This window comes from Solea senegalensis, linkage group LG15 (genome assembly GCF_019176455.1).
Source record: "Solea senegalensis isolate Sse05_10M linkage group LG15, IFAPA_SoseM_1, whole genome shotgun sequence".
In the NCBI taxonomy this organism is placed as follows: Eukaryota; Metazoa; Chordata; class Actinopteri; order Pleuronectiformes; family Soleidae; genus Solea; species Solea senegalensis.
The window spans coordinates 6257658-6270701 of record NC_058035.1 but is presented as its reverse complement, the minus strand read 5'-3'; the positions used below and the strand labels follow the sequence as shown (position 1 = coordinate 6270701).

At 44.5% G+C, this 13044-nt stretch overlaps 1 protein-coding gene across 4 annotated transcripts in view; it reads left to right on the top strand.

Annotated features, from left to right (window-relative positions):
* slit1a (slit homolog 1a (Drosophila)) overlaps nucleotides 1-13044 on the top strand; it is a 92198-nt gene that overhangs the window by 59200 nt on the left and 19954 nt on the right. For 2 of the 4 annotated variants that reach the window (XM_044045745.1, XM_044045743.1), the window contains exons 9-15: nucleotides 1469-1616; nucleotides 6320-6391; nucleotides 8931-9002; nucleotides 9098-9169; nucleotides 9382-9525; nucleotides 10647-10810; nucleotides 11771-11794. In XM_044045745.1, coding sequence (XP_043901680.1) covers nucleotides 1469-1616; nucleotides 6320-6391; nucleotides 8931-9002; nucleotides 9098-9169; nucleotides 9382-9525; nucleotides 10647-10810; nucleotides 11771-11794 — 696 coding nt within the window. The remainder of the gene's footprint in view (nucleotides 1-1468; nucleotides 1617-6319; nucleotides 6392-8930; nucleotides 9003-9097; nucleotides 9170-9381; nucleotides 9526-10646; nucleotides 10811-11770; nucleotides 11795-13044) is intronic. The other 2 variants (XM_044045747.1, XM_044045744.1) reach the window with 1 other exon arrangement.

The window sequence follows — 13044 nt, the reverse complement described above, 5'->3', positions numbered from 1 at the left end:
GTGTGGAGTGGCTGAAAATGAAGACACTAAGAGCAGTGAGAGCGAAGCAGAAAGAGCAGCTGTAGGAGGGCAGAGTGATAAAAAGGTGAAGGCAAATAAAACAAGGGAAGTTGGATGGGAACGGAGCGGCGGAGAAGGCAGATGGTGAAGGATCTAATGGGGAAAACAGCTCTAGAAAGAAGTGGATGAGTGTACATCAAACGGCGTCACCTGAAGTATACCTGTCACAGAGCTGTCATTGTTAAGGCTGCTCCAGCTGTGCTCTGCACTCTTCCTGATCTCAGACCTGTCAAATGTGCCATGTTAGATCTGAAGGGACTTCTTCTCTGCCCCACACCTGATCCCAGATCTGTCAAACCTCTGCCACGCTAGATCACAGGACCTCAGATCACACGGGTGCAGCACGGTGTGCTCTTGATGCAATTTGTTGTGTTTACGTGCTCCCCCAGTTCAGTGAGAGCCTCGCATCCATTCAGGTGCTTGATCAGCCAGAATCATGTGATCCAACCAGTAAATGAGTTATTAACTAAATGGTCCGACAGCCATAGTAATATTGGGCAGTGACCTTTCTCAGGGTTTCAGAGAGTGTAGTTTCTCTGTCGCTGACTCTAACTCCATCTTCATCACCCTCAGCCTACACCACATTCTCTCTCCCCTCCTCCCCCCTCTTCACAAGCTGAGCAATAGATAGAAAGGTCATCAAATATTAATGGTTGGAAACTTGGATTAGTAATGCTGTGTAAATGAGGCCATTTAAAAGTCTGTTTTATTCATTTTATCTAGGTTACACTTTCATACATACATGCTAAACACCCCCACACCCCCCCCCCACACACACACGACACATACCAAACAGTGCATGCACCCACATCACTTACAGTGCCACAGTTATTTGAACAGGTATCTAGAGACGGCGTGATGGGTTGTGCGCTCTGTATGCAAATTGAAAAGTTGAAATGTTTTATAACGAATGGAAGTGAAGAGGTGTGGGAAGCTGAATGTGCAGAATGGCATTAATTCGAACCAGAGAACGCAGACTCAGGAGGAACATTTCCACAGAGATCAATGGATGTTATTGAGAGTCCATCAATCACCCCCTGCAGCTCTTCTCCTCTCAATACACCGTGGCACCCCTTTAATAGATAACCTACTTTCGTGCCTATTGATTTCCACAGATGTACGGCTTTACAATAAAGTCGGGAACAGGCTGTTTAATCTCTTCTCCCTCAGTGTCAAAACAGCACAGGTGATGTGCGTTCATTTGCGATTCACTTTATAAAACCCTGAGGACCAACGATAGTTTGAGCTCCACGTGAGTGCAAGAGCTTCTCCATCAATCTCTCCCAGTAATTAAAACGTTCCAATCCACCTGTGCTTACACACCTGTAGGAGGTGCGTAGTTCAGCATCATATTTAACTCCTGTTTCACTTCTCATGCACGTTTTTCTTTTTTGTCTGTTTGTTTCAGGTCACCAGGAGTCTTCCAGCCTGCAGCCATGCAGCACAGGCGGTGGCTCATGCCCCGCCATGTGCACCTGCAGTAACAACATCGTGGACTGTCGAGGGAAGGGTCTGACCGCCATCCCAGCCAACCTGCCTGACAGCATGGCTGAGATGTAAGCACATGTTATGCCTGATTTTGAGACAGAGTTTAATATGAGTAAAGCTGATCATTTCCCTTTGTCAGGAGAGCGTAGGTGTGATAACTCAACGATCTAGTCACTAACACAAAGAAGACCGCATGAAACGTCTCAAAAAAGCATCATCATTCAGCAGCTTCTTGACCCGAAAGTACTGCGTGACGGAGCTAAATAGTGGCAGAATAATAACAGCAGCCACAAAACATCACCCAAAAGTTATGCACTGCAGCTTTAAAAGCAATATTTGACTATAAATAATACACATCTGAGTGAGAGATGTGTAATTTTAATGCCGCAGATGCCGTCGGAACCCGATAACTGTCTGTGCTGATCAAAAACAGAACAACAGGAAAGAAATGGATTTTGCAGGAACATATCCGCAGCTGCACGGCTCTTTGAAGCGTGGCACGGCAGGGCATTTGCTCACACATACATATTCAAGATTTGTTGTGTGTGTTTTCTTATCAACGTCTCTGTGCTTGAACAAGGCTGGGATGATTTAGGCATCCGTGTGTATCTGCTGTTCCAGCTTGCTTCTCTCACCAGGCATCACCTGACAAGGGGGATTTGATTTTCTGTTCACTGGAAGAAAAAAAATGTGCAGACTTTTTCACTCCGACTGCATGGTCCTCCCCAGCTCAGATGGCTGTGAACTGCGTTCAAACACTTTGCTATCATCCCTCCCTCAGTTTATCAGCCCCGTAACATCTGTCTGAGCATTAACCATTTACAGCCCACATGCTATCTGCGGTCTGCAATTCATGGGAATGCACGTCTGCGCGCCTGCATGAAATGGTACAGTAACACCACCGTGAATGCGTGGCGAGCAAAGGGGAGGCTGACGGGAGAAAGTTAGTGGTCGCATATCTTCCAAGGAGCATGTCTGTGTGTGTGTGTGTGTGCTCAGGAGGACACAGCAAGTTTCTAGGTCTCTTCCTCCCCATGGGGTCTGTTTATAAATACCCAGCCAGCATGGAAGTCACAGATCCCGTGTTCCCCAACAACCCTGACCCATTTCTCCTGCAGTGGTTTGTGCTGTTACCTAATTTGGACATGCAGTTCACACTTCTGTGTATTCTTGCCGAATCATATGAACACCCACAAAAATATTGAGGCATTTAAAATCATTGAGGTCCTCACACATTCTATGTTTTGACTATTGGTGTCCTCCAGTTTGAATGTGCCACAAGAGAGCTGTCTGATAGAGACCCATGTGATCTGTGAGCAGGACTAAAGGGAGAAACAGAGGGGAAAGCTGACCTACAGTAAAGACATGTTTAATGTCTCTCTGCCCTTCACATTTAATTGGTGCTTAACCATGTCCTGCTAATAACTTCCGTGTTCTGTTTCATCTTTTACAAGAAACTGACTTATTAAAATATGAATATTTCCCCTGACCAGAGCCTTATATTATATTCACGCAGCAATCTTCACTCCCTCTCCTTTTCCTCGTGTGGTCGTTCCTCATCCTTTTTTTTAATCTGCTTGCCAAATCACCACAGGCAGGTTTGAGGAGGAAGATCAACGGACAGCGGCGGAATAAACAGAGAAGGGAGAGATTGACTCGGTAATTTGCTGCAGCAGGTTTGATCTGTGCTTGAAGTTCATTATAAAAACAGCTTCAATTACAGCTAGGCGGGCTGCTGGGTATCAAGGCCAGCCTAATGCCTCGTTAATGAGGCACTCACATACTCACACAAATACACACATGCTGCTCTCATTATGTACAAATCGGAGAATTGCAACCTCCCTGCCTTGCTCTCCCCCTAATGAGTGCCAGCGCCGTGTTTTTTGGCTGTAAGGGCTATGAGCTGGTTTGTGTACTCCCCCTGTGAGACCAGGCCCAGTAAGCCTAAACAGTACCACAACAGATTACTATGCACCACGGTCTCTGTCTGCAGCGACTGAAGTCTGCCATAAAAATCTCCCCCAGCCTTTCATCCGCCGCTGCGGTCCTGCCATCCGTTTCTGACACACGCATGCACCGGGTGAATACCCGAAGGCATAATGTGTTTCCCCTTAATGAAAACCATGCTTGGATCCTAATGAAGAGGATGAAGAGCATTGATTGGGCTGACACAAACACCAGCTCACAGACACACAAACGCAGACAAACATACAAATGTTCACTCTGATGAATTGGATGGAAACCATTGATTTTATGTCTGAAGGCAACAAGAGATTTTCTCTAAATGGGACCACGTAGCTCTTTTGTTGATTGGAGGGATTAAGTCGCTTGCACATATTGATCTGTGAAGAGCGACAATGTGAAAAGTAAAAAGTTGCCCTCATCTGGCTCACTGGACGGCTGTATGCTGAAACACAGTTGTGTGAGTGCAACTTAACCCTTTAACACTGAGCGTATCGCAGATGACACGTTTGCAGGCGCACTTTGAATTATGAAAAACATCTGTACATAGTTCCCATTTTTTGGACATTGAGACAAAAATTCAAACAAATGTTATTTCAAATATGTTTCATACTATTTTCAAATTTCAAATTCAAACAACAATATCTGGTGTTCATATACAGCTTTTTGTTTTTCTTCATTTTAAATTGTTAATACAGTATTTTAACATAATAACTGCCAGATATCGAAAGTTATTATTATGAAAAATGGGCAAAAGCACTTAGTTACAGGACATTCTCTGGCCCTTTTATGGTTAAAATTAGCACAATTGTGATGTGTAAATGTTAAAGGGTTAAAGCAAACTTTTAAAATACATGTCAACATGTTAGTCTGACAAAAATTGTACTGGATCAAATTTCTCACTTGAAAACCAGAAGATGCGATTGAGAGTCAAATTATAATTGCTTGTACATGTTCAGTTGGATTTAATCTGCCATTGGTGCTCGGAGCTTTAAAACTGGGACACAGAAGAAGACAACAATGAGAAAATCATGGGGTTTTTTTTAACTAGGAGACCAAAGTCAATACATGTTGGAAAGACACGGAATACTTAGACAAACACATTAGTCGTCATGCTACGACCATCGCTCAACTGAACTGTGCATGGAAACGTTGGTTGAACGTAAAGACTAAAACGTTGCCATGCTATATCGCGTATGTGTGTTTGTGGCGCACCGGGGTGCCACAGCACGTACGCGACCGACACCGACACATGCAAACAACATGCAGAGTGCCAGACTCTGCATGAAACAGGCAGGCAAACGGGTTGATGAGAGATGGTGCTAAAGCCACTTGGCCCAACACTCTGCTGCATGGTGAGGGCAGAGGAACCACAGTGCTGTCACTCTGCTGTAAATCCAGGGACACTTTGGGACAGGCAGACAAAAACAGAGAGGGAGAGCATGTCCACCGCAGGAATCTGTGGTCTGGAATCACTGCTATCCGAAGTACGTCAATTGCACTCCTATGTCGCTCCATAATCACGGGCCCCTCCTTTGAAGGCGAAACATTCCTGATTGGAATTTTTTTAAAAACTCAAAACTGTTAAGTGGTTGTGGTTAATGTCTAACAAAACATTTACCCCCCACGAATAGACATAATCATAGCAACAGCCCAAGGCCCCGTAATAAATCTGAAACGTCTCTAAGAGAATAATTAAATCATGTGGAAATGGTCTCAAGCCAAGGAATCACACACGAAAGAGGGTTGAGATTAAATCTATCAACAACATTCTGCTTGCCTAGGAGTTTTTCCAGATTTTTTGCATTGTCCTGTGGCGGCAAATGTCATTTTGGATTCCACCGGGCCTTCCACACGTCACCTCACACACGGGACCGTGCTTTGTGTTCTGCAGCCAGTTCCTCCGCTGGGCGGCAGCGCGGTAGGACAGGCAGACAGGCAGACAGGCCGACAGGCCCATAGCTGGCTCCCGCCGGGCCCTGCTAAGCCTTGTTAAGGACAGTTTTAAAAGCTGTGAACTGACCTGCAGATAAACAGCCCCCTGACAGCTACACCAGGGGATTGTTCTGCGACTGAGCTGGGTCCCAAGTAGCAGCCGCCCTGACAGACACAGACATGCATGCCCACACTAATGGGGGTTCAGTGATGTCTGTTTCGCTGGGACCATCTGAGACCGATTAAAGTTTGTGACTGTTCTGTATTAAATGACTAAGTGTATGTTCGTCTATATATTCATTTGGTTCTTTGACAGTTTTCTTTATTTTTTATGGGGTTTTTTTTTTGTCAGACTTCGTCCTTGTCAACTTAGTGTCAGCAGCTCTTATAGGCTCACGGGAAAAAGTAAACCAAAGCGAGTAATATTTCACCGTGCTGCAAAGGTTTTTGGTGAACACTTTGCAGACACGCCGAGGAAGACAAATTTCACAAGATCATTATTGATTTCAGGATGTTATATGAGAACGTAAGTGCTGGAAACTGTAAATGTTATAACAAGAAGAAATATGACTTGGAGTTGAAGGCCTTAACGCCCTCCGGCGAAGCAACACAGGGCCTTTTCCCCTCCAGGTCTTTTTCCACAGCACTTTAGTATTCACATTGTTTATTGGTTCTGAGGATGTTATGACTCCAACATGCCTGGACCTATTACAGCTGGGAAATAGATCTCCGCTAATATAATCAGGCCAATCACCAGGGGTCAGAGGTGATGGTGGGATTACTCAGGTCTGTTTCCATGGAGAAGTCTATTGTTTGGTTAACTGATGGTATTTCTCCGCTCTTCTCCTCTCCTCTCCTCTTGTTCTTTCTCCAGACGTCTGGAGCAGAATGGTATTAAGTCTATTCCACCCGGAGCCTTCTCTCCCTACAAGAAGCTGCGTAGGATGTAAGTACAGCAGTACACTCACCTCGGGGCTAAATAATACAGACGAGAACAAGAAGCTGAGGGCTGGAAAAAGAAACGACAATTGGCAGTCCTCTTATTCCACTCCTGAGAAGCATGAACTATTTATTTTGTCTGTGTCTAAAGAACATATTCCTGTTCTCAGACTTGGGGTGGTATGGAAAGCAAGCACTCAGATGCTACATGAGTATAATAACAGACCTCATCTGTCATTGCTGGGCACTGGTATTTCCCTGGCTAGTGTTGTGTCCAGTCCAGTCCAGTCCAGTGTGTGTGTGTGTGTGTTGTGCCTGCATGGGCACGCTGTAAACTGGGGCTGGGAAGATGAGGAGGAGACGGTGAGTGTGCTGGAATGAGGGCTGAGGCTTCACTTGCTCTCTCTCTCCGAGTGAACAGTGGCAGGCTCATAGTTGAGACTGAGGGTTTTTTCGGGCCGTTCAGCCAGCTGTCTGGTCAACCAGCCAGCGCTCGCCAGCCGGCCAAACCCGTAACTCCAACACCAGCAGGCCTGACCAACATAGCAGCAGGCAGCCAGAGGAAATGGGAAGGTCAGGGAGTTTCTCTGCCCTTCGCAACGAATTTCTCACAGTTTTATCTTATCCGGCGATGATGTGATTCTCAGATGAAGTGAATACAAGACAGATGGCAATTCAAATCAGATAAAATCTCATTGTAGCTTCTGTTAAATCAAGGGGAATTAACATTTATTCTTACGAAAATAAAGTTCTAGGTCAGATTTCTATACAAAGTAAAGAAAAGCCTTAGACCAAGTGAGAGCTTTTGAGTTAACAGGAACGGTCCAACTGCTATTTTAATGTATCTTCTACTGAACCTTGATATTATTACAATAATAAGCGCAAACATGTAATGTGACTCATGTTCATGTTTTTCTTTTTACTTCAAAGTAAATGCAGCTCGTAAAAATGACAACCTAATCTCAAGCCCTTACAACTTGTTTTCAGGCACAATCAGACCTTTTTTTTTTTAAATTGACAAATAAAATCTTTTTTTTCTCTCTCTTTCAACATAAATAATTATTGTACAACAATCTTTGACAATACAAAAATAAATGCCAGGCTATCTTTGTCTCAAAATCTGTGAACATTGTGGATTCACTCCCAGCACATCAAGTTAGTTTTCACATAAAGATTCAAAAGAAACTGAGCCAGAAACTGACATTTAAACAATATTACAACAACCAAAAAAAAACCCGGCCCCGCTTAACTCTAATACAAACCAGATTTAATAGCAGTGAAAATGTCTTGCTCAGCTTCCAGTTGGTCCCCCAAACAGACGTGACCTGCTATTGTTGCTGCTACTGCTTCTGCTTTTAGTAACAACAGTGGACGGCTGCATGTCTGTGTTGACCCTGGTGCCTGTGTTGATTCAGCTGGCCGTACGCCGTCACCAGTCTGGCCTGTCCTGTGTCCAACTGTCTCAGTGCACAATGTGTGTGGACGGTGCTGACATATCATGATGAATATGGCCCTCACTTTTCTTGTACATCTATTTGCTTAGGTTTCTGGTGTTTTTGAGTGGGCAACGCTAAATAAGTATAAGGTCGGACAAATTCTTTAGTCTGTTTGTTTGCTTATTTGTGGATTGCAGGTATGTGTGTTATGTCCCTCCTGACCCAGCACATCCTCTCCCTTCTCCCTTCTCGTCCTACATGCCAACCCTACGTGTTCTCTTTCACCTTGTCCCAATTTGAAATGACCTACACGTGAACTGCTCCTGAAGAGATAGATGTAGTACCAGCCCTCACACACTGACACATACACAAACACACCAGTGCAGATGTTGGCTCCTTTGCCACATTTTTTGCTTCCAGGAAACCTCAGTCCTTTGCAGGAAGACAAATAGGTACTTATTTAACTGTTACCCCCAAATGAGAAAATATCCCTCTCCTTCACCGCATGATGATTTTCCTTCAAAGGTATCCAGTCGACTGGAGTTCAATCCACATACTCTCACTCGCTCTCCATCTGTCTTTCTCTCTTTCTGCCCCACTGTTTCTCATTTACTCTTGCATTTACTCACACATAAACACATGGACACATAGGCTTAGTGGTTATCCTGTGGGGAGAGGCCTGTGGATCCTATTAACAACAGCCATGTTTGGAGTCTGTCTACTGTATTTCAGTTTGGATCTCAGCCCCCCGTGCCCCAATTTTCTTTGTACACATGAATTGCTTACCCATGATACAACACAGAGCCAGTCGATAGGCCACAAATAATACAAGTGAATGTTTTGATTGGCTACAAGTCTCCAGCCAGCTCCATTTAATCAAATCCCGGACGGGGACGCAACATGAGATATGGAAGGGAGCTGCAACTCATCCTCATCCACAGGTCACACTACATTTGCTTCCTCCTCTTTCACCAGTGACAACCTCACGTCCACTCCCACCTTCCTGTGAGGGTGACTCCCACGTGAAGAGTTAAATAAAAAAAGGTCAATCCTTATTCTGCAAATCTCACTTTGCTTCTTCTTTATCCATTTTTCCTCTCTGCAACACAGTGACCTGAGCAACAACCAGATTTCGGAGATCGCTCCTGATGCCTTCCAGGGCCTTCGTTCGCTCAACTCTCTGTAAGTGGCTTCAGTCCAGTTTGTTTATGTGCATAAAATATGCACTCTGGTGTCATTTATCTTGTCTATAACAAGTCTGCGTTGTGATTCCGTAGTGTGCTGTATGGAAATAAGATCACTGACCTGCCCAAGGGGGTGTTCGATGGCCTGTACGCCCTGCAACTGCTGTAAGAGGAGCGTGCACTAACACTCTGCTGATTCACTGCAAACATATACTGAATACCAGGCACCTTTTACTCCCACTCAGTGAAAGTCATATAAATATTGCGTTTGTGCATAGTTTTCTAAAATGCATAATAAATGAATACATAAAGAATCTTTGACAAGCTGCTTTCCTCCCTCCGTATCGTTCCTCCCCTTTTCTCCCCCATACTCTCAGGTTGCTCAATGCCAACAAGATTCATTGCATACGCGCCAACACTTTCCAGGACCTGCAGAATCTCTCCCTGCTGTCGCTCTATGACAACAAGATCCAAACTCTCGCCAAGGGCACCTTCACTTCACTGCGAGCTATACAGACCCTGTGAGTCAAAAGTGCACACGCACGACAAACATGGCGCTGCACACACACTCTGACACATACTGAGCCTGCACCATAAAACGTGAGCCAACACAGGAGTTGTTTACGTGCAGGTCTGTGTAATAACACGGCAATGGAACCATGAGGAGAGTAAATCTATCATCTTCACAAACACACACAGCTTTTTGCGGCCGCGTGGAGATCAAAAACAGCTCCCACTCGCTCCACCCGCACCAATTCTGTCTAAATGAAGGCCTCCTATTTTCTGTACCAATAAACAAGGCGAGCCACATGCTACGATCAATACGGACCCCACACCGTGTCCACCAAGTCTGAAACACACAGCGTGATGAAAGCTGCAAACAAAAGACACGCAAAGAGACACCTGTTGAAGAAGTTGGGGCTCACCACGAGGGCACTTCGTTACAGAGTCGTAGTCTAAAGGCGGCTTCTTGTTTTGCCTGCCATCTCAAAACAGGGTAAAAATACACACTGAACCCTCCCCCAGTCTCTGTTTATCCAAACTGACTTCTTCATCTGGCAGCTCACACTCTTCAAAGTGAAGCAGGTTTGGAGAGGTTATATATCATATTAATAGGAATATTTACCAGCAGCACAGCCACGCCACAAAAACAACCCGCTGAGTTAAACTCAATGAGCAACACAACGTGAAAAATGAACCTGAAAAAATTGAAATGGAGGGTTTTTATTTACAGTATAGTTTATGAGACCAAAGCACAATCCATAGCCAAGGTCTCCCAGAGTGTTAAGATATTCCCCTATCTTGCAAGGTGAACGATTATTTAAAAAAAAGGAAATCCTGGACCTGGATCTTTATCCAAATCACAAACAAAATCTTATATAATAATAATTTCTTCTTCTATCCTTACCCACTCACTAGTTTTGCTGCTCACAGTCAGACAAGCCTTGGCAGATGTATTAATAATATTGAATTATTGTCCAGCTCTACACTGAAATTCCCTCTGACATTGTGCAAGTGGGAGTCTGTATTAAATCTGTGGTGATAACCCTTGTTTCCCGTGTGTTCCTCTTTCTTCTTCACTTTTTCCTCTTTTCTTCCTAATCCACCTCTCGCCCTCCCTCCCTCCCTGTGTCTTCTCCAGTCACCTGGCCCAGAACCCATTCATTTGTGACTGTAATCTGAAATGGCTGGCAGACTACCTGCGCTCCAACCCCATTGAGACCAGCGGTGCCCGCTGTGCCAGCCCACGCAGACTTGCAAACAAACGTATCGGACAGATCAAGAGCAAGAAGTTCCGCTGCTCTGGTAAGCCAGTGTCCCTCTCTTGCTCTCTCTCTCTCTCACAACGTCTCCTTATCTCAGGTTCTCTGTTTGGCTGTTTTTATTCCACTTGCCTCTCACTGCTCCTCTCTCTCTTCCCACTGGGAGCAGCCTTTATCTCTGCATTGTTCCCCTCCACCTTTCACACCGCATTGAATGAGCGATCATTCCTAGCAAAAAGGTTTTTTTATTCAACCTGTTATTTGCCGAGCTGCTGAGCCTCAATCAATATCTCCCCAGACAAACTTGGGGCCATGGAGAAATTGACTGTTTCTCTATTTCCCCTCCGTATTACCACATTGTGAGTCTGGTTTCACATGCAAACCACAGTGAGCTGAGATCACCAGTCGAGGCTGGTATAAGGGCTAGAGTTTCTACACATGCCCATCATTCCTCTGCACTTCTGCCAACCTCAAACTCCCCTCCCTCACATCCCTCCATCCCGTCGCCCACTCATCACGCTCTGCCTGCCAGGCTCAGGTTTCCTTCTCGCCCTCTCAAACCTTCAGTCCTCTGCACCTCCTTCGCTCCCATCCACTCTGTGTACACTATTGTGTTTATGTACTGTGTTACGCTGTCTGGCACTCTGCACAGCTGAGGTTTCACACTTCTTTACAGCAGCGTTTGTTTGGCTTAGAAGCGAGTCCACGCTTTTCTGTTTCTTTTGGTCATTTTCTTTCGTTCTTTCTCACCATCTCTGTTGTTTCTTTCATGTCACTCCTCCCTAGCAACAGCCAAATATTCACCACCTCTCAACATTGTTTCTGGTCTCACTACATCGCCATACACACAGAGATAGTCCAGTGCTTCTCTGTCATAGAACTTGAGTCATGTGTCATATATAAGCTCTTTATATATGACTGTGCTGATGCATAGCGACGCCACAGCTATGCAGACCAGACTGGTCTCACTGACACCCGTCCCTCTTTCTTTTCTCCATCACAGCCAAAGAGCAGTACGTCATCCCAGGTGAGTGGCTTGTCATTGTCTTCCTCTTTTCTTTGAGTATCCCCCCGCAGTCATGTAGCATCATCATCTTTTTCATCGCTCACTGTTCAGTTAAAGATCATTCAGGTTTTAAAGGAACCCCAGATGTGTTGAATTCCTGTGGAGAAAACCAAACCAAATAGGTCTGGCTGACTGAACAGGCCGATTTTATTTAATGAAGCGACAGATACTTGATGTAATTTCACACATTTTTCTTCTCAGAAACTTCATAAATGCTGCAAAGTCACTGTAGTTTTACTTATTCAACAGAAAGTGTATTTGGCAAAGTTTAAGTTAAGTTAAATTTGAGTTTTAAACTGTTTTTATTAAACAGGTGGAGGTGGGAAATAAAGTATTTGCATCATACACTGACAAATGGCTGCACTAATTTGTAAAGATTGGCCATACAAAAAAACACATATTAGTTGGCCTCTTGTAAAAGCTATAATTGGTTACCAACAGACTTCCCTGGTTTAACGTTGACCTATTATTTTATACAAATGTTTTTTTTTCTGTACTTCTCATCCAGTGTTGTTAGGAGGATGAACCTTAGAGGAAATAGACTGCACAGAAAAAGCTTAAAAGGGTAAAAATAGTTGAAATTTGCACACCAGTGCTGGTGGAACCTTTGTTATTTATAATAATTGGGCCCGTGACTGACGTTGCATTTTAATGTGATATACATGCGAGAACTCCTGCTTCTCTTCAGCTCGGTTTTCATTAATGTCTCAACAGAGTCTGAAGGAAGTGGCTCTTTGCTTTGGCATGAGCACAGACAGTCACTCATCGGGAAGGGGGGGGAGGAAAGGAGTGTGTCCCTTCTATCAGTTTAAGCTAACGAAAATAAAACCCACCAGAGGACCCAGATTCCTATCAGCGGATGTTTCCGGACCTCTTAACAGCAGCGCTTCCAAGAAAATAAGGAGGAGCGGTGATGTGTGTCAAACTGTGTGTGTGTCTGTGTGTGGTGCGGACACTCATTGTCTACGCCTGTGTGTCTGTGCATGTGTGCATGCATGTGAATTAATGTGTCTTTGTGTGCCGAGCTGAGATAAAGCTTGACGTTGGCTTAGAGAACAAATGGAAGAACTGTGTAAGCACAAGAAAGATCAAAGACTGATAGTGATTAATGAGAATTTCAACCTCCCTGAATGATCACTATAAAAAAAGAAAAAAACTGAGAGCATGGGATTCCATAATGCACTCATAACGAGGAACCAAACTGAAGGGAA